The sequence below is a fragment of the Coenobita brevimanus genome, chromosome 86 (genome assembly GCF_032717465.1).
Source record: "Coenobita brevimanus isolate Jiangsu-jjx chromosome 86, ASM3271746v2, whole genome shotgun sequence".
Lineage (NCBI taxonomy): Eukaryota > Metazoa > Arthropoda > Malacostraca > Decapoda > Coenobitidae > Coenobita > Coenobita brevimanus.
In genome coordinates, this window is record NC_137039.1 from 21,024,997 (window position 1) to 21,046,424 (window position 21,428).

The window sequence follows — 21,428 nt, forward strand, 5'->3', positions numbered from 1 at the left end:
ATTTCCAGTTTATCTGCACAACTTAGCTTCCTTCTCTTCTTTATTTCCCTGCCAGGTGCTGCAGCATTGTGTTGGGCGATGGTAGGGGGATAGGGAGGGGGTACGTTGGCCATGGTCATATCATAAAAAAGGTTATTGTTCTCGTTACCACTGTTCACGGTCTGAGGGCGCACACTTGAATGGTTTGGCGGGCGGGAGACTCGGTCTGGCGGCCAATCAGCACTCAGTTGGCACTGACATCACACAACCCATCACAAAGTGAATCTTTTGTTGGCTGGGCAGAGCACCGGAGCCTGGCCTTTTTGAAATTTTCGAACATTTATGGTGTGCAATAGCAGGCATTTAGTGCATGATAAAGGTATTTGGGTAGTTTTTTATATGGGCATGATAACGAGATACGCTATAACAGAACCCGTGATAGACAAGGATTGAGTGTATACACATAAATATATATACAGTATATACTGTATATATACATTATATATATATATATATATATATATATATATATATATATATATATATATATATATATATATATATATATATATATATACATATATATATATATATATATATATATATATATATATATATATACAGTAAGTCCTAGTATTTGGACGCATTTTACTTCGACGCCTCATTTTTCGCGCAAGAAAAGTTTCCGAGTTGTCTCACAATTTGCGAATTTCCCCGCAATTCGATGCTCCCAGCTGGCAGCCAACGATGCATACCGATGCTCATTTGTTGGCAGCCAACATGCGACCACCCTGTCCACCATAACCGACATGGCAACCACCTTCAGTGCATACACCAGGACTATGCCTGAGGCTACCAACATCCTACTGACCTTGAGTGATCTGAAGTCTCAAGTGATTGCTGTCTACAACTGAAACATAAAGGAGCAGAGACAAGCCTGGATCACACTATATTTTAATGAGAGACACAATGTGGCTGTTATTCTGCAAGACTTGGACGTGCCAGCAGGGGTAGATGAAGGAGGAGAAGTGGACAGAGAGGAAGTGGAGGTGCTGGAGCCTGAGTTCAACTTCGAGGGCTTCAGCATAGGTGATGGGGCTTCCCCAGAGAGGCCCATGTCACCTAGTAACTAGCCCATCTACCCTCAACACACCTTCACCTGCCACTCAAGCCAGTCTTCACTTTATTTCTGGTAAGGATTTTTGGTGTTGCAGCTCTTTATAACAGCTTTAATGTCTTTTCAGGTACATGTTTATTGTGCTATGCTGTTTTAGCACTAGTAAACACTCTTCATTTAATTTTGGGCAGGGCCTGTTTGGTGTTATAGTGCTTTCTGATAGGGTAGGTACATGTCCCACCAGATTGCTCCTATATTTTTCCCCCCTGGGGGTAAGGGGGTTTCAAGAATGATCCCCCAGTATCCCTGCTTGTCGTACAAGGCGACTAAAAGGGTTGGTGGTGGGTTAGTGTCCCACCCCGTAAAAAGAACTAACTAAACAAGCGAATAAAGTGCCTCGGACCAGGACGGACCATACGTTGACGACTAAGGAACGGAAAAAGGACATTCTGAGGGTGGGGATGTGGAATGTGAGAGGAGTGAATGATGAAGTGAAAGAGAGAGAGATTGTTCAGGTGCTTGAGGATGCAAGAGTGCATATATGTGGATTGACTGAAACTAAATGGAGATGATGAAAGGGTGAGAGAATGGGATGCATTGGGTATATGTGCGGGAGTTAACGAGAATGAGAGGGCAAGAGAGGGAGTATGTCTGATGATAAGCAAGAAGTGAAAGGAGAATATAAAAGAGTATGGAACAGTTTGTGCAAGGATTGTATGGGTAAGGATGAAAGTAGGTATACAAGCGTGGGCGACTGTATGTGCGTATGCTCTGACAGAGGACCGAGTGGCAAGAGTGAAAGATGAGTTTTGGGCGAGAGTAGAAGCATGCATGGACAAATTTAAGAATAGTGAGAGAGCGCTTGTGACTGGAGACATGAATGGCAAAGTTGGGAATGTACAAGTGGATGGAGTGGTTGGTCAGTGGGGTGTGCCAGCTGAAGTAGATGGGAATGGTAGTGCTTTGGTGGACATTTGTGCTGGTAAAGGGTTGGCAATAGCCAACACCTACTTTCGGCATAAGATGATCCACCGGTATACATGGAGAGGTAATGAGGAGGATGGATGAACTTGTTGAACAAAAGGCAATGATAAACTATGTTTGTGTGGATGAGCAAATGAGAAGACAAGTGTTGGATGCAAGAGTGTGGAGAGGGTGGGGGAATGGAGTCTCAGACCATCAATTAGTGATGGCCAAGGTAAAGCTGCAAAGAAATTGGTTGAAGAGACAAAGGGGAAGACAGGAGGAAACAGCTCCTGTATGAAGAGTGGAGAATTTGCAAGATAGTGAGAAAATGGCAGAGTATAAGAGCATAGTGGAAGAAAGATTGGGAAGGTATGAGCTAAAGCGGATGGAAGAGGTGGAAGACATATGCAAGATATTCACGGAAGAGATAGGCGTAGCGTGTGAGGTGCTTTGTGGAGTGAGGAGGAGATGCAGGGGTGTGCAAGGGACAGCATGGTGGAATGATGAGGTGAAACGAGCTGTGGAACAAAACAAGAAGGCATATAGTGAATGGTTAGCGTGTAGAGGTAGGGGAGAAGATGAGAGAGAGACGAGAGAGGTATATGTGAGCAGGAGAAGGGAGGTGAAAAGACTGGTGAAGGAGAGTAAAAAGAAAGTGGATGAAGAGTCTGGGAGGACTCTGAGTGTGAAATGGAGGGAGAGTAAGAAATTGTTTTGGATGGAGGTAAAGAAAGTAAGGCAGTGTGAAAGGGGAAATAGTAGGGGAGTGAAAGATAGGAATAATAGATTGTTGGTGGGGAAGAAAGAGAAACTGAGGAGATGGAAGGAGCACTTTGAGGATTTGTTGAATGTAGACAATGAGAGCAGTGCGAGTATACGTGGTTGGGGAATGGCTGGGAGAAGAAGAGATGAGAGGAGGGAGGAAGAGATCAGTAGGGTGGAAGTAGTGGAAGCAATGAAGAAGATCAAGATGGGAAAGGCCTCAGGAATTGATGGAGTGTGTGGTGAAATGCTGAGGTATGGGGGTGAGATTGTTGTGGAGTGGATATGGAAGTTGTGTAGATTGGCTTGGGAAGAGGGAAGGGTTCCAGAGGACTGGAAATCAGGTATAATTGTTCCTTTGTACAAAGGAAAAGGGGAGAGAGAAGTATGTGGTAACCATAGGGGTATTTGCCTACTTAGTGTGACTGGTAAAATATATGGTAGAATACTCATTGATAGGGTTAAGCATATGACAGATGAGCTAGTTGGAGAAGAACAAGGGGGATTTAGGAAGGGAAAAGGGTGTGTAGATCAGATATTTGTTCTAAGATGTTTAGTGGAGAAGTATCTAGAGAAGGGAAGGAAAGTGTATGCTGCCTTCATGGACTTGGAGAAAGCTTATGACAGAATAGATAGGCAAGGTATGTGGAAGGTATTAAGAATATATGGAGTGGAGGGGAAATTGTTGAGTGCTGTGAAGAGTATGTACGAGGGAGCTAGGGCTGCGGTGCGAGTGGATGGTGAGCTGAGTGAGTTCTTTGATCTCAATGTGGGACTGAAACAGGGTTGTGTGATGTCTCCATGGCTGTTTAATATATACATGGATGGGGTTGTAAAGGAGGTGCAGGGTAGGGCAGTGGATGTGGGGGTGGCTCTAATGAATGAGGGTGAGATTTGGAAGCTTTTGGTGTTGCTGTTTGCTGATGATACAGTACTGTTGAGTGAAGATGAATGGGAGTTGCAAGGTTTGGTGAATGAATTTGGGACAGTGTGTAGGAAGAGGAATCTGAAAGTTAATGTAAACAAAAGTAAAGTTATGGTGTTTGAGAGGAATGAAGTCACAGAGTGTGCAGTGAGGTTGGATGGTGAGGATATGGAGAATGTGAGTGCATTCAAGTACTTAGGTAGTGTGATGAGTAGGGATGGAACTTTGGGGGATGAAGTGCGTGAAAGGGTACAGCAGGGAAGGAAGGTTGTTGGTACACTGAAAGCAGTGATGAGAAATAGGGAGGTGAGTATGGAAGTTAAGAAGTCACTGCATGATAGTATTGTGATCCCTACCCTGACGTATGGAAGCGAGGCGTGGACCTTGCAAGAGGGGAACAAGTCAAGAGTGAGAGCAGTGGAAATGAGTTACTTGAGAGGAGCATGTGGAGGGACAGGTTGATGAATGAAGAAGTGAAGGAACGCTGTGGGGCGGATGTGGATGTGGTTGAGAGGATTAGGAGAAATACACTGAGGTGGTTTGGACATGTGAAGAGAATGGAGAATGAAAGACTGACTAAGAGGGTGTATGTAGGTGAGGTGGAGGGAGGGGGAGGGAGAGGTAGACCGAGGATGAGGTGGAGGGATGGAGTTGAGAGGTATATGAGGGAGGGGGGGGGTGAGTTGGGGGGAGGGTAGTCAAATGGTGGGTGACAGAGCGACTTGGAGGCGTTTTGTCTGCGGCCACCCTTTGCGGGATTAAGGCGTCGGGCTATAGATAGATAGATAGAGTATGGAAGTTAAGAAGTCACTGCATGATAGTATTTTGACCCCTACCCTGACATATGGAAGCGAGGCGTGGACCTTGCACAAGGGGAACAAGTCAAGAGTGAGAGCAGTGGAAATGAGTTACGTGAGAGGAGCATGTGGAGTGACATGGAGGGACAGGTTGATGAATGAAGAAGTGAAGGAACGTTGTGGGGCGGATGTTTGATGTGTTTGAGAAGATTAGGAGAAATACACTGAGGTGGTTTGGACATGTGGAGAGAATGGAGAATGAAAGACTGACTAAGAAGGTGTATGTAGGTTAGGTGGAGGGAGGGGTAGACCAAGGATGAGGTGGAGGGATGGAGTTGAGAGGTATATGAGGGATGGGGGGTGAGTTGGGGGGAGGGTAGTCAAATGGTAGGTGACAGAGCAACTTGGAAGCGTTTTGTCTGCAGCCACCCTTTGCGGGATTAGGGTGTCGGGCTATAGATAGATAGATAGATAGATTCTTAACTTCACAATTTGACGTTTTGCATTTCGTGCGGTTTTGGCGGAACATCCATGCCGTGAAAAACGAGGATTTACTGTAAATATATATCATCATCATCATCATCATCCAGACCCCCTTTCACACCCAAGGGCAGGGTGAGGAGTAGCAATGTTCAGACAGCACAAACTTGCCCAATCCAAATAGGCCACACTTCCATTCACTCATTATTCAAGCCTCGGAATCCTGGCTCTACCGGATACGCCAAAAAACATTCACCACATTCTGCAGCTTCACAGAAACGTATCCGGTTGAGTCAATCCAGACGCTCCCATGCTCACAAGGGGTGCCAAAATCCCTCATCATGCATTTCTCCTCACAACATTCATCCAGCCAGCTCGATCTCTTGCCAGTTCCCTAGCATCACCAACTTCCAAACCTCTCTTCCTCAAACACTCATCCACCATATCTCTCCACTTTCTCTTTGGCCTACCTCGCCTCCTCCCTCCTTCAAATTCGCTCAGGTATACCTTTTTCACCACTCTATTGTTATCCATTCTTTCCACATGCCCATACTATCTCAGTACACTCTCTTCGATTCTGGTGTCCACCGACTTCCTCACTCCACACCTTTCACGGATCACACTATTTCGTATCCACCCTCTGTACTCCACATACATTCCTCAACAGTCCCATCTCCACTGCTCTTACTCGTGACTTTTCATTTTCATGCCACATCATAGTCTCACACCCATAAATCAGAGTTGGCACTAACATTCCCTCATGTAAGCCTCGTGCAGCTGCAACACTCAAGCCTCTGTTTCTTATCAAGGCCTTCATTGCACCAGCTTCTTTTCTTCCTTATGTCACTCTACTTTCAACTTCTTTTGCAGATTTTCCTCTCTTTTCTATCACTGTACCCAAATATTTGAACTTTCTCACCAATTCCAGTCTCTCTCCATTCACTGTGACATCACACTGGGAGTCATCTTCTCTCTCAATAACCATCACTTTACTCTTCTCTACATTTACTCTCAAAGCACGACACTCACAGACATCAGCAAACCTCTGCACCAGCCTACCAGGTTTCTGTCCGGTACTTGCAAGCAGTACTGCATCATCAGCATACAACAAATTTGAGATATTCCATCCATCACCATTCATTACCAACGCCATCCCTCTCTCCATTACCTGTGTTTTCACTTCTCTAATCACCCCATCCATATATATATTGAACAACCATGGGGACATCACACAACCTTGTTGCGCCCACACCGATCGTGAACCATTCACTTAGATGCCCATTAATCCTTACACATGCTTTGCTACCATCATAAAAACTCTTGACAGCACCTAGCAGCTTACCATCTACACCATACATGCACAGAACTTTCCACAATCCCTCTCTCAAGCTTCCAAAAGGAGGGATTATATACATACATATATACAGTATATATATATATATATATATATATATATATAGATATATATATATATGTATATATATATATACAGTATATATATATATATATATATATATATATATATATATACATATATAAGTAAATATACTTATATATACAATCTACACATACAGTAGAAGCTTGATTTAACAAAAGCAGGATTTACCAGAAGTTTGAAAAAGCGGAACTATTTTTTTTCATTAGGTACTTGCAATTTACCGGAACTTTTCCGGTCAATCACAAGGAGTGGGGTGTCACTAACGGAAACAAGCCACTTTGTCCCAAGCGGAACAATTTTTTTCTGTCAGATACTCGCAATTTACAGCATTTTACTCACAATTTAGGTACTCACAACTGTGTATGGCATCTGTGTGTAGGCTTCAGGTCACGAGGGAGGGGAAAAAGTAATGGAAAAATCGCAATTTACTGGAAAATTCCGTCCCATCTATGGTTTCCTTTCGGAAGCTTGATAAAGCAGAAAGTGTGTTATAACAGAACAGGGGTTGGCTCTATTATAGTTATATGAAGCTTCTACTGTGCGTGTGTGTGTATATATATACAGTATATATATATATATATATATATATATATGTATATGCACATTCTGAGGGTGGGAACATGGAATGTGAGAGGAGTGAATGATGAAGTGAAAGAGAGAGAGATTGTCCAGGTGCTTGAGGATGCAAAAGTGGATATATGTGGATTGACTGAAACTAAATGGAAAGGTGAAAGGGTGAGAGAATGGGAATATGGTGTAGGTATATGTGCAGGAGTCAGTGAGAATGAGAGGGCAAGAGAGGGAGTATGTCTGATGATAAGCAAGAAGTGGAAGGAGAATATAAAAGAGTATGGAACAGTGGGTGCAAGGATTGTATGGGTGAGGATGAAAGTAGGTATACAAGCATGGGCGATTGTATGTGTGTATGCTCCAACAGAGGATCGAGTGGCAAGAGTGAAAGATGAGTTTTGGGCGAGAGTAGAAGCATGTATGGACAAGTTTGAGAGGAGCGAGAGAGTGCTGTTGATTGGAGACATGAATGGCAAAGTTGGGAATGTACGAGTGGATGGAGTGGTTGGTCAGTGGGGTGTGCCAGCTGAAGTAGATGGGAATGGTAGTGCTTTGATGGACATTTGTGCTGGTAAGGGGTTGGCAATAGCCAACACCTACTTTCGTCATAAGATGATCCACCGGTATACATGGAGAGTAATGAGGAGGATGAATGGTGAACTTGTTGAACGAAAGGCAATGAGAGACTACGTGTGTGTGGATGAGCGAATGAGAAGACAAGTGTTGGATGCATGGGTGTGGAGAGGGTGGGGGAATGGAGTCTCGGACCATCATTTAGTGATGGCCAAGGTAGAGCTGCAAAGAAAGTGGTTGAGGAGACGAAGGGGAAGACAGGAGGAAGCAGCTCCTGTGAGAAGAGTGGAGAAATTGCAAGATAGTGAGAAAATGACAGAGTATAAGAGCATAGTGGAAGAAAGATTGGGAAGGTATGAGCTAGAGCAGATGGAAGGGGTGGAAGACGTATGTAAGATATTCACGGAAGAGATAAGCGCAGCGTGGGAGGCGGTTTGTGGAGTGAGGAGGAGATGCAAGGGTGTGCAAGGGACAGCATGGTGGAATGATGAGGTGAAACGAGCTGTGGAACAAAAGAAGAAGGCATATGGTGAATGGTTGGCGAGTAGAGGTAGGGGAGAAGATGAGAGATAGAAGAGAGAGGTATATGTGAGCAGGAGAAGGGAGGTTAAGAGACTGGTGAAGGAGAGTAAGAAGAAAGTGGATGAAGAGTTTGGGAGGAATCTGAGTATGAAATGGAGGGAGAGTAAGAAATTGTTTTGGAAGGAGGTAAAGAAAGTAAGGCAGTGTGAAAGGGGAAATAGTAGGGGAGTGAAAGATAGGAATAATAGATTGTTGGTGGAGAAGAGAGAGAAATTGAGGAGATGGAAGGAGCACTTTGAGGATTTGTTGAATGTAGAGAGTGAGAGCAGTGTTAGTATAAGTGGTTGGGGAATGGCTGGGAGAAGAAGAGATGAGAGGAGGGAGGAAGAGATCAGTAGGTCGGAAGTAGTGGAAGCGATGAAGAAGATTAAGCTGGGAAAGGTCCCAGGAATTGATGGAGTGTGTGGTGAAATGCTTAGGTATGGGGGTGAGATTGTTGTGGAGTGGATATGGAAGTTGTGTAGATTGGCTTGGGAAGAGGGAAGGGTTCCAGAGGACTGGAAATCAGGTATAATTGTTCCTCTGTACAAAGGAAAAGGGGAGAGAGAAGTATGTGGTAACCATAGGGGTATTTGCCTTCTTAGTGTGACTGGTAAAATATATGGTAGAATACTCATTGATAGGGTTAGGCATATGACAGAGGAGCTAGTTGGAGAAGAACAAGGGGGATTTAGGAAGGGAAAAGGGTGTGCAGATCAAATATTTGTTCTAAGATGTTTAGTGGAGAAGTATCTAGAGAAGGGAAGAAAAGTGTATGCTGCCTTCATGGACTTGGAGAAAGCTTATGACAGAATAGATAGGCAAGGTATGTGGAAGGTATTAAGAATATATGGAGTGGAGGGGAAATTGTTGAGTGCTGTGAAGAGTATGTACGAGGGAGCTAGGGTTACGGTGCGAGTGGATGGTGAGCTGAGTGAGTTCTTTGATCTCAATGTGGGACTGAAACAGGGGTGTGTGATGTCTCCATGGCTGTTTAATATATATATGGATGGGGTTGTAAAGAAGGTGCAAGGTAGGGCAGTGGATGTGGGGGTGGCCCTAATGAATGAGGGTGAGATTTGGCAGCTTCCGGTGTTGCTGTTTGCTGATGATACAGTATTGTTGAGTGAAGATGAATGGGAGTTGCAAGGTTTGGTGAATGAATTTGGGACAGTGTGTAGGAGGAGAAAGCTGAAAGTTAATGTAAACAAAAGTAAAGTTATGGTATTTGAGAGGAATGAAGTCACAGAGTGTGCAGTGAGGTTGGATGGTGAGGATATGGAGAATGTGAGTGCATTCAAGTACTTGGGTAGTGTGATGAGTAAGGATGGAACTTTGGGGGATGAAGTACGTGAAAGGGTACAGCAGGGAAGAAAGGTTGTTGGTACTCTGAAAGCAGTGATGAGAAATAGGGAGGTGAGTATGGAAGTTAAGAAGTCACTGCATGATGGTATTGTGATCCCTACCCTGACGTATGGAAGCGAGGCGTGGACCTTGCAAGAGGGGAACAAGTCAAGAGTGAGAGCAGTGGAAATGAGTTACTTGAGAGGAGCATATGGAGTGACGTGGAGGGACAGGTTGACGAATGAAGAAGTGAAGGAACGTTGTGGGGTAGATGTGGATGTGGTTGAAAAGATTAGGAGAAATACACTGAGGTGGTTTGGACATGTGGAGAGAATGGAGAATGAAAGACTGACTAAGAGGGTGTATGTAGGTGAGGTGGAGGGAGGGAGAGGGAGGGGTAGACCGAGGATGAGGTGGAGGGATGGAGTTGAGAGGAATATGAGGGAGGGGGGGGTGAGTTGGGGGGAGGGGAGTCAAATGGTGGGTGACAGAGTGACTTGGAGGCGTTTTGTCTGCGGCCACCCTTTGCGGGATTAGGGCGTCGGGCTATAGATAGATAGATAGATATATTTATATATATGCACATATATATACAGTATATATATTTATGTATATGCACATATATGTATATATATATATATATATATATATATATATATATACACATACAGTATACACACACACAGTACTCAACAAAATTATTGGGCGCCTATGTCAAGGCACCGCATACTTTTGATGAAAAAAGAATGGTGCTTTTTTGGGTGAAGAAATTTAGACAGAAGTTTTGGGTGCTAACGTGACATCATGGCAGACCGAGGCAGTACTGCGCAGTGGTTGGCTGCCGCCTCAGTTGCCTGCAGGCTGTGAGAGAGAGGGGAACCCGGCCGCTCCTCCCTCTCTTATTGCGCCATTCTTGACCAAGTGAACCAAAGTGTTTTGGCTTTCGGTACTTTAATATGGCCCCTACCCATGAACTGTCATGTGAAAAAATATCACAGGCAAGTGCTCTAAAGGAGGCAGGCCACCCCAAGAAGGAAATTAGTGATTTGGTTGGTGTGGCACGACTGACAGTGCGGACGTGGTGTGCCCGTTACAGAATGGAAATCAGTGGTGACATTCCTACAAAGAAACCATGGTCTGGTAGGCCCAGGAAAACTTCCCCGAGATCTGTTAATGTGCTCAAACATGCAGTGGAGTCTAATCTTCGCATGACTGCAAGGAGAATTAAGGAGGGCAACCCAAACTGTTTGGTGAGGTCTCAGTGAACACTGTTTCTTGAAGAGTCCATGAACTTGATTACACCAGCCACAGGCCTGTGAGAAAGCCTCTTCTTACATGTAACCAGAGTCTTCATAGGCTTGCCTTTGCTAACAAGTACCTTACCTTGGGTGAGGAGCAGTGGTTGCCAGTGTTGTGGTCTGATGAAGCAACGTTTACCGTTACCTGTAATCGAGGAGCGTGAGTGTACCGACACAGAGGAAGTGACCCGCTTGACTCCCGTTACATAGAAAGCACAGTTAAACACCCTGATTCATTTATGGTATGGGGTTGTTTTTTTTGGTAAGAGGTTGGGGGAGCTTGTTATGCTTCCCAGGAACCACAAAGTGAATCAGGACGTTTACCTGGAGCTACTTTCTAATCATCTACCTGAGTCCTTCGAGGTGCACGAGTGTTTCAGCAGGACGGTGAACATACAGTAATCACTCTAATATCCGGATGCCCAATATCCGAACATCCCGACTATCTGGACATAAGAGTGTTTCATACTGTACTTTTTTCCATACTATACTTACCTCATTTCACTCTTTAATGTCCTTTATTGGTGTGAAGAGGGTGTTAGGAGCTATGCATGTGCAGTAGGAAGGTGTTTTTCTGAGTTAGGCTAGGTTAGGGTCCATAAGTACCAGTCCAGAAGCCAGTCACCAGAATGTTTATTATTGTATGAACCTACTTCTAAACCCTCATTTTATGTTTCTTTTGCATTTATTTCAGTCATTTATGTGCCTTATTGGTGTGATTTGGGTCTTAAATAGGTGTTATGCATGTCCAGAGGGAGTTGTATAGGTGTTTCTCTGAGTTAGGGTCCATAAGTACAAGTCCATAAGCTGGGGCCCAATATCCGGACCTACCTATGGCTCTATTATGTCGGATATTGGAGTGATTACTGTACTGCCAAATCTGTCACCAACTGGTTTCGTGACTGTGAGGTATCCTTCATGAAAGACTGGTCAGGCAATAGCCCAGACCTCAACCCAATAGAGAACCTCTGGTACCTCGTAAAAAAAGGATTTCCAAGGGAAGGATGTGAGCTCTCTGCCTAAGCTGGAAGCAGCCATTCAAGAGTCCTGGGCAAATAAATCACCCCAGCACCTGAGGAACCTGGCCCTTTCACTTCCACAATGTCTCAGGTCCATGAAGAGGTGCAAAGGAAACCCTACCAAGCATTAAAGGTAATAATAATGCATTATTTACATGTTTTTTCTATATGTGAAAGGTTTGTTTTTGTTTTGGGTGCTGGGTGCCCAACACTTTTGTCAAGTACTGTATATATATATATATATATATATATATATATATATATATATATATATATATATATATATATATATATATATATATATATATACACAAGTGTCCCTCGTTTTACGATTGGTATGCGTTCCTAGAAAGGCAATCGTAAACCGAAATATCGTAAAGCGAAATTAAGGTTTAATGGGATAAATAGAGATGCGTTCCTGGACTCGTGTATAAGGAACCCAAGACCCATACAAGTGATCTAATATGCAATATTAATGATGATGTTTTATGTATTGTAGAGTCGTGCTTGTCTCCCCAGCTTTCTTAATGTTGACAGCATGCTTTATAACAGTCGATACAGTCGACTGTGCAAGATTCATGGAACGAGCGATGGAGTTTGCCCCCTCACCTGATTCGTGCTGCTTCAAAATATTAAGCTTAGACTCCAGGGTTAAGGTCGTTCTTGCTTTCTTTGGCTTCATATCACCAGCACCAGATGTTGCAGGGCATTTACAAGACATCACGGTGGTGGCACTAGGGGTGCAAAATATGAAGAACAGGAAAAATAGTAATATCATGGGCACTGATACACACAGATGCACAGAGGTTGTATGCTGAACAAGCACGCAGGTGAGACTGGCAAAAGTGCAGGAAACTGTGTGGGTGGGGCGGGTATGCCACGCATCTCTCAGCTGATCTGCCTGTGAGTGCAGGATTTCCACATGCCCAATCGTAAATGCTAGGGAGCTCAATCGTAAAATGAACACTTGGTACTAAACAAGAAGGATCGTAAATGCGAAATATCATAAAACGATACAACGTAAAACGAGGGAGACCTGTATATATATATATATATATATAGCCAACGGCCATACCACGTTGAGCACACCGCTTCCCGTCCGATCAGCGAAGTTAAGCAACGTTGGGTTTGGTTAGTACTTGGATGGGTGACCGCCTGGGATCACCAGATGCTGTTGGCATAACGTTCTCCTTACGTGTCAAGTGGGGTTGGTGGAGGATTAGTGTGCCTCCCTGTAAAACAATTAACTCTAAGCCCTTGGCCACCCCGTTTGGGATACATGGCGTCTGGCAATGAATGAATGAAATGAATATATATACACATATATATATATATATATATATATATATATATATATATATATATACTAACTCTATCGGATACAGTTATGTGAAGCTACAGAATGTGGTGAGTGTTTTTGGCGAATCTGATAGAACCAGGATTCCAGGGGCTTGAATAATGAGTGAACGGAAGCATGGCCCATTGGACTGGGCAAACTTAGGCTGTCTGGATGTGCTACTCCTCACCTTCCCCTACAGTGGGAAAGGAGGTCCGGATGATGATGATGATGATGATGATGATGATGATAGAGAGAGAGAGAGAGAGAATAGACCCTAGTTATCCATGGGGGTTAGGTTCCAGAGATCCCCACGGAAGGCAAATTTCGCGGACACTCAAGTCATCATCACAAAATGGCATTTTATTTCCACATAAGCTAAGCACATCCCTGAAAAAATAAAAGCATACTTTAAAATATTACAAATACATATTAACACTCACCAAAAGACTGTGTGTTCTCTTCATAACCTTTGTACAACGAGGACGATTGCTGTATGATGATGATGATTGCTGTAAAGATGACGATGACTGCTGTATGATGACGACGATGATTGTAGTGCAGTTCCTACAGTGCCAATGTGGTGAGGCAACGAGATGTGTGGTGACACTGTAAGTTAGCTGTGAGTCTAGTCTGACCCTTCTGACAGGATGCCAGATAACACCTTACGCTCACTCTTTGGCTTAGAAGGATTGCTTTTAGCCTTCACTTGTTTCTTGGGAACCATTTTTCACTTACACAATGAAGTACAGTAGAGTTGTAAACACGAGCAGGGCGACAACAACGTAAGTAATGAACTGATTGTTTACAGTAACACTGGCAGAGTGGCGGGAATGCCTGTGGGTGCAGGTATGCTAACTGTAGCAACAAAAGAAGTGCGCGTTCCGTGCCAATTTTAATTTAAGTTACAGTGTATAGTACAATATTAAAATAAGTTTGATACGCGGAAACTTAAATCCACAGATGCAAATTCCGCAGATAAAAAGGGTCTACTGTACATATATTATACATATACATACAGTCAAGTCGCCTATGGCGCATGCTTCTATGGCACAGTTCTCTATGACATGGCAAGGTGCCAGACCCCCCCAAAATGAACCACATACATAAAATACCTATGGCACAGGCGCGGAAGGGTTTGAAACGCACCTCTTGCCTCGGAACCCCCAACACTACCTCTTCCACTTAAGCACTATCACCGTCGGAGTCAGGTACGTACAGTCACTACTTGTTATACATTCAACCAGTATACGATAATTCGCTACAACGATAACAAAAAAGTTACACCCCAAAATCCAATTACGATGAATATCCCACTATAATGACAGTCATCGAAAATTTTGTACGAAGCGCCAAGCGCACGCAAGGCAACCATCGTTCGTCTCAGGCAAGATGACAGCCCCAGTGTGTAGAGCATTGTTGTGGTTCAGTTGCGCAGTCCCGCCACCCCTTCAAAGCCCTGTCTTTTCCATTCATTCATTCATGTGTGCCCCCCTGCTGTCGTCACCTCTCAGCCAAGCATCGTACTACAGTATGCATTGTGTAGCACCAGGCCAATGTTATGCAAGTGTGATTATTGTGTTGTTGCAATGATTTACTGTACGTGAGCAACGATGCCTGTATTGGTGTGATAGTGTTTGTTTTGGTCTTGGAGATGACTTGGACCGATACGGGAAGTGATTAAAGTGGGTTGTCATTTTTGCTTGACTGATTGCTTGATTGTGTGCATGTGTAAAGTGAAGAAAAATAGGGAAAAGTGGGGTGAAAAGGGTGACTTTCGACAAATGTCCAGAACCAAATTGCATTTTCCCCATTGGTTTAGTTATCTGTAAGGAGCGGTTTTCTATGGCACAGGCTCAGTCCAGAACCAATTATCCGCGGCCTTAGGCGACTTGACCATATATATACAGTATTATATATATATATATATATATATACAGTAAATCCTCGATATAACAAACCCTTTTATAGCGAACGTCGCATATAAAAACCCAACATTTCCAAAGCAAACTTCTGCCGGACATAGCAGGCTTTGGTTGCCACATCGGGCGGAAGTTCATTCCCTGGCATGGTAAGCATACTGTAACAGTACTACATTTATTACATTATAGGCATTGTATTTATATGTACAACTTCATACAGGATGGTATTTACTGTACATGTACTGTATAACTCCATATACCATTAAATTCTCCATGTGAAACATCATAGACAAATTTGTGATTGTGCATGTAGAGTCAAAAGACTCCACAAATACAGCGAACTTGGGTTCGTAATCCCTCGGTTAATAACAACCATCGAATATAACAAACTTTCGGATATAACGACCCACCCCTCCCCCTAATTATTTCATTATATTGAGGGTTTACTATATATATATATATATATATATATACAGTAAAAGTCCTATGATTCGGCAGCTGATTGTTCGGTAGATCCGACATTTCGGCAGTTTTGAGAAATAGTCCCATTTACGAAAATCATTGATTGTTCGGCAGATGTCCGGAATCATCTCGGCAGTCTAGGAAGTGTTATCTGTGGCTTGTAGGCCTAATGTTTCATTACACTTCTGTATGTTCACTAATTTCTATATTTTTATTCAGATTCAGGTATAGTACTGTATTGATTACAATATTGCACAGTATCATACACTACAGTAACCACCCCCACCAAATTAGCGAGGGTTACGTTCCAAGCCCCCACGCTAATTCTTGAAATTCTTTCATTCTTGATGCCTTCCTGAAAATGACACCGGTAATTGAGTAGCCCATGAACCACTGACACTGTAATGCATTACCCATAAATAAATGTTGCTTGTTAAATCAGTTTCCCCATTGTTTTTAGCTGTACGGCTGTGACAGCTCTAATATTTTTATTCCTCAGCATAATGGTGGAAGGGACTGTCCTGTTTAACTGAACCTAACCTAACCGAGTTTAACTGTACCTTATAATATAACCAAACCTAACCTAACCTAAAGTCAGAAAAATACTTAAAAATAAACTAGAGGAATATGAATTGCTAAGGTCTCTCTGATGAAAGTTACACACATTTAGTGCTCATTCTTTTGTTTGTTTTTGTGCTTAACGTGAAAGAGAGAGCATTGATGCAAACAGTAATATATCCCATTAATCCTTTAATAACCTCCGGCACTGAACAACCTTTTACAGTACCGATGTCAGTGATGTTAAGTTAGTGTGAGCTATAAAGAAAACTGAACAATTATGGGGAGGGAATGAAGGTCAGTGGTATGTTTACATGACTGCGCTACGATTCCAAGCAGTTAGGCGGTCGGTTAATCTCAGATGTTTTCACCCATTTGGTAAATACACCGTAACTTTATCAATCTTTCCGTGACTCATAGCGAATCATAGCATGGGTTTAGGAAGCTAAATAACACACTGCTAGGTGAGCCAGACGATTATCTTCCCATCTTTAAGAAAAATAAATTGATTTCAGAAGAATGGAAGAACTTTACGTACTCAGAAAGGGATTTAATTTCTTCCATTTTCTTATAAGATGTGAAGATAATCGTCTGGCGCACCTAGAAATGTGTTATTTAGCTCCCTAAACCTATGCTATGATTCGCTATGACTGACTGGAGAATTACGGTGCGTTTACCAAATTGGCGAAAACATCTGAGATTAACTGACCCCCTGACTGCTTGGAATCGTAGCATAGAGTCGTGTAAACATACCAGTGACCTTCGTTCCATTCGCATGATTGTTCACAGTTTTTCCATAGCTCACTAACTAGACATCAGTACTTTAAAGGGCTGTTCAATGTCGGAGGTTATTAAGTGGTTCATGGAATACATTACTGTTTCCATCAGTACTCTCCTTTCACATGTTAAAAAAAAAAAATGAACAAAAGAGTGAGTGCTAAATGTAATTTATGACTTTCATCAGAAAGACCTTACCAGTTCAGATCCCTTTATTTTATGCAATTTTCCGACTATTTTATTTTGTTTGGAAAAAGTACTGTATACAGTACTCACTCCAAACATATTTGTAATAATATAAGTAGTGATGAGTTCACCAATACAAGTGATGTACTGAGCTGGTAGGTAATATTCCGTAACATTTCAGCCATCCAGGAAGTGTTATCTGACTTCTGACTTGTAGGCCTACTGTGTCGTTACCCTTGTATATGTTCACTAATATATATATATATTTCAGATTCAGGTATAGTACTGTATTGATTGCAGTATTGTACAGTATACAGTACTCTCTCCAAACACAGTTGTAATACCGTACCATAAGTGGTGATAAGTGTTCACCAATATATTTAAGGTACTGAGTGGGTAGGTTTTTGATTATTCGGCAAATCTAATTTCTCGGCATCATCCTGGTCCCATAGATGCCGAATAATGGGGCTTGTACTGTATATATATATATATATATATATATATATATATATATATATATACACTAAAAGTCCAAATATTCTGTATCTGCAGGACCGGGCCAATGCCATGTAATCAGATTTGCCAAACAACCAAAAAACCTACCCACTCAGTACCTCTTATGTATTGGTGAACACTGATACCACTACTTATTTTATTACAAATGTGTTTGGAGAGAGTACTGTATACTATATGATACTGTACAATACTGTAAGCAATACAGTACTATATCTGAATCTGAAAAATATACAAATTAGTGAATATATACAAATGTAATGACACATTAGGCCTACAAGTCACAGACAACACTTCCTGGGCTGCCGAGATGATACAGAATATTACCTGCCCACTCAGTACCTTATATGTATTAGTGAACACTGTCATCATTACTTAAATTATTACAAATGTGTTTGGAGTGAGTACTGTATACAGCAGAACCCCATAACAGCTGAACTCGTAAGTAACGAATTCACTAATTAGCGATGTCTTCCTAAAAAAATAGTTGGAAGATTACAGAAATTAAACTGGAAGAATATGAAATTAATTGGTAGGTCTTTCGGCTGAAAGTTAAACGTACATTTAGTGTTCATTCTTTTTTTCGATTTTGTGTTATATGAAAGAGAGAGTACTGTATTGATGAAAACAGTAATGCATTCCATTAACTCCTTAATAACCCCCGGCACTGAACAACCCTTTACCATGCCGGTGTCAGTGATGTCAAGTTAGTGCAAGCTATAAAAAACTGTGAACAATTATGGGAAGGGAATGAAGGTCACTGGCATGTTTACATGACTCGACACTACCATCCCAAGCAGTCACGCAGTCGCTTTATCTCGGATGTTTTTGCCCATATGGCACATGCACCACAATTTTATCAATTCTTCTGTGAATCACAGTGATTCATTGGATGGGTTTAAGGAAAATAAAAAACACATTACTAGGTGCACCAGACAATTCTGTTCACATTGTGAAGAAAAATACATTGATTTTAGGGCTCTGAAAAAACTGTTCTGGGGCCGGCCAGGGGTGCACACAAATTTCTTAACCCATGGATTGAAGGTTTAAGCCGTTAAGCCTTACCTAAGATTGTTTCCGGTGCAACGGAAGAAACTTACTCTGTGTACTCAAAGTTGGATTTCGTTTCCAAATTTTCCAACTGTAGGTTATGTTAGGCTAGGCTTGGTTAAATTATTAGACAGAGTTATACTAGGTTAGGCTGGGTTTAGTTAAACATTTAGGACAGTCCCTTCCACCATTACGCTGATGAATCAAACCAGAGTTGTCACAGCCGAAAACTAAAAACAGGTGGGAAACAGCTTTAACAAGCAATGTTTATTTATGAGTAATGCATTACAGTATCAGTGGTTCATAGGCTACGACAGGAAGCAACGAATTTCAAGAATTGGTGAAGGAGGTTGGAACATAACCCTCACTAACTGGAAGGGGGGTTATTGTAATATAAGATACTATTGTGAGTCTTCATTATACGAAAGGGATAGAGACAGTGTTGTAGGTCTTGAGACCGGTCTCAAGACCAGTTTGATGTGGTCTTGATCTTGATCTTGGTCTCGCTTGATGTGGTCTTGCTCTTGTTCTTGGTCTCGAAGCTTCTGATCTCAGAGTTTTGGCTCGAGACCAGATCGAGACCAGCATTACAAAGTGCATCGTGGCGTGGGGAAGGTCGGAATTTATGATCATACATGGAGAAAAATCATGCCTGATTCGATTCACGGCGCACCATACAGCATTGTGTTGTCTATAGAGACTGCCTGGCTAGCGCTATGGTGATGATGCATGAGCTGAGCCATGCGAGCGCTGAAAGAGTGGGAGTCGAGAAAGCAGGCATGACGTGGTCATTCTCGCAGTGATAATCTCTGTTTGCACACAAGTATGTTTGCAACTCTGTTCATCTCCGTGTACTTCATATACGTATATGGTGTGTGCAATCCCTGCACCCTTCGTACACGTACACCATAGGTTTAGCTAGTTCACTCAGAAAATGTAACCACAAAAATTTCTATTTTCCTATGTTTGTTTCTTCATGCCAATGAAGCAATGAAAGCAAAAATATTTCACGTAGATGTTCAGTTGTTCACATATATTAAATTCTGTAAATATATTTCCCCCTTTACAGGGGCGTAGCCAGGATTTTGGAGTGATGGGGGCCAAGTAATACATCAGTGGCTTCCGACCTTTCAAGTTATGACCCTTCAGAACTTCCAAATGGCTATCACGGAGGCCTGCAGTGACTTCTGTGACCTTTTTAGAAGAAATAAGAATATTTTCTAGTGTTTCACAGCCACCCTCGTATTTCACACAATTTATTCACCTTTGTGCTGAGGTCCATGGCCATGTGGCCCAGTGGCATTTCTTGCCCCACTAAAGTGGGGGGGCCACCTGGGAGCCAATAAATCATCTGTAGTAGAAAAAAGGACAGTGAGCACACTCAAATGAAGGCCCCTTTCAAGATGGAAAGTTAGTGAAAACTGTTTTCTTAAACAAATAGTGGGTACGATCGTAAAAAGTACTTGGAGCACTTATGGAAGTAAAATATATATTTTAAATTTTATGAAAATTTTGCTTCCCACCTCTGCATCCTGAAACCCCTTCGGTCTCTTGTGTAATTAACCTAAAAAATAGGTAGTCCTCTCGACTGTTCACATGAACCGAAAGTTGCATATGTTGTGTATGGAACATTTGGGCACGGGTAAAGCTCAAAGAGAAGTGCGAAAATTAGTCTTCTGAAAACCAGCTTTCACATGAGGAAGATACAGCTATCCATGAGTACGATGGCAGTGACAAAGTATGTAACACCATACACTATAACTTCAAAACCGTACTTTCAAAAGTTCAAAAACTTAAAAAACTTTCAAAAGCCGTAACATCGGTGTGCAGGGCATCAGGGAACTATGATTGCAACTTGAGGTGCCTGAAAAACATTTGACACGGGCCAGAAAAAGAAGCAAAATTGTCACAGTCCTGGTGTGGGCCCTGGTCCCTCCATACCCTTGAGTTTTGGCCCTGGGATTTATCACCACTGCCCTCTTCTATCTTTGATTCTTCTTAGTAACTGTCTTCCCAGAAACTGCTCGACCTCACTCAACTCATGTGAGATAATCAGCTTAAATTCGTTTAAAAGGTGTTGAATATCGCATCAACACAATCTGCAACTGGGTGATTGGGGTACTAGTACACTCACTCGAGGGGTCGAGACGCCCATGAAAACTGACCAGCAGTGAAGCACCTGCAGGCTGCAGCTACTTTGCATTCATTCAGCAGACACATAAATTCTTGGTCTTGGCCTTGGTCTCGGAGGGTCTGGTCTTGGTCTTGGTCTCGGAGGGTCTGGTCTTGGTCTTGGTCTTGAGGTGCCTGGTCTTGATTACAACACTGGATAGAGACTCAAAAAAAACTTTCATACTGTAATCCAAAATTTCATATATCGGAACGATTTTCCCCACTGAAATATACATAGAAATGGGGGGATGCATCCAAGGCCCCCATCGGACTCCTTACCTAAACTTTACCCCTCCTATTTTGAAGTAATACATGTAAAGTAAGTAATACCTGTAGATGTAAAGAAGGAGGTGGCCATTTTCTTGTACATCTCTTTTTTCTTGGTCACAGTCCCAACAGTCGATGCTGAAAGGTCTAAAGCACACCCAATCTCTGAGACTCCCTGCCCCTCCTTGTGGTGTCTTATAATTTCCAATTTACTCTCCAGAGTTAGAGTACGGTGCTGCTGCTTCTTTGCAGGGAGCTCCCCCGATGCTGGAGATGATGCAAGGCACTAAACAGTACGAAAAGGTGTAGAGCTGCAAAAATATCCTCACATACAGCAAAGCTGTGAGGAGGGATGT

General features: G+C 42.5%; 1 protein-coding gene and 1 non-coding gene across 2 annotated transcripts in view; one reads left to right on the top strand and one right to left on the bottom strand.

Annotated features, from left to right (window-relative positions):
• Window positions 1-12,890: 12,890 nt before the first annotated feature.
• Window positions 12,891-13,009, top strand: LOC145410879 (5S ribosomal RNA). Its single transcript, XR_013899331.1, has one exon. It is a non-coding gene; the product is annotated as a 5S ribosomal RNA (ribosomal RNA).
• Window positions 13,010-19,096: 6,087 nt separating this feature from the next.
• LOC145410597 (uncharacterized) overlaps window positions 19,097-21,428 on the bottom strand; it is a 218,660-nt gene continuing 216,328 nt past the window's right edge. Inside the window, exons 5-6 of the mRNA XM_080280711.1 lie at window positions 19,898-19,984; window positions 19,097-19,183 (exon numbers count right to left, since the gene is read on the bottom strand). Coding sequence (XP_080136837.1) covers window positions 19,097-19,183; window positions 19,898-19,984 — 174 coding nt within the window. The remainder of the gene's footprint in view (window positions 19,184-19,897; window positions 19,985-21,428) is intronic.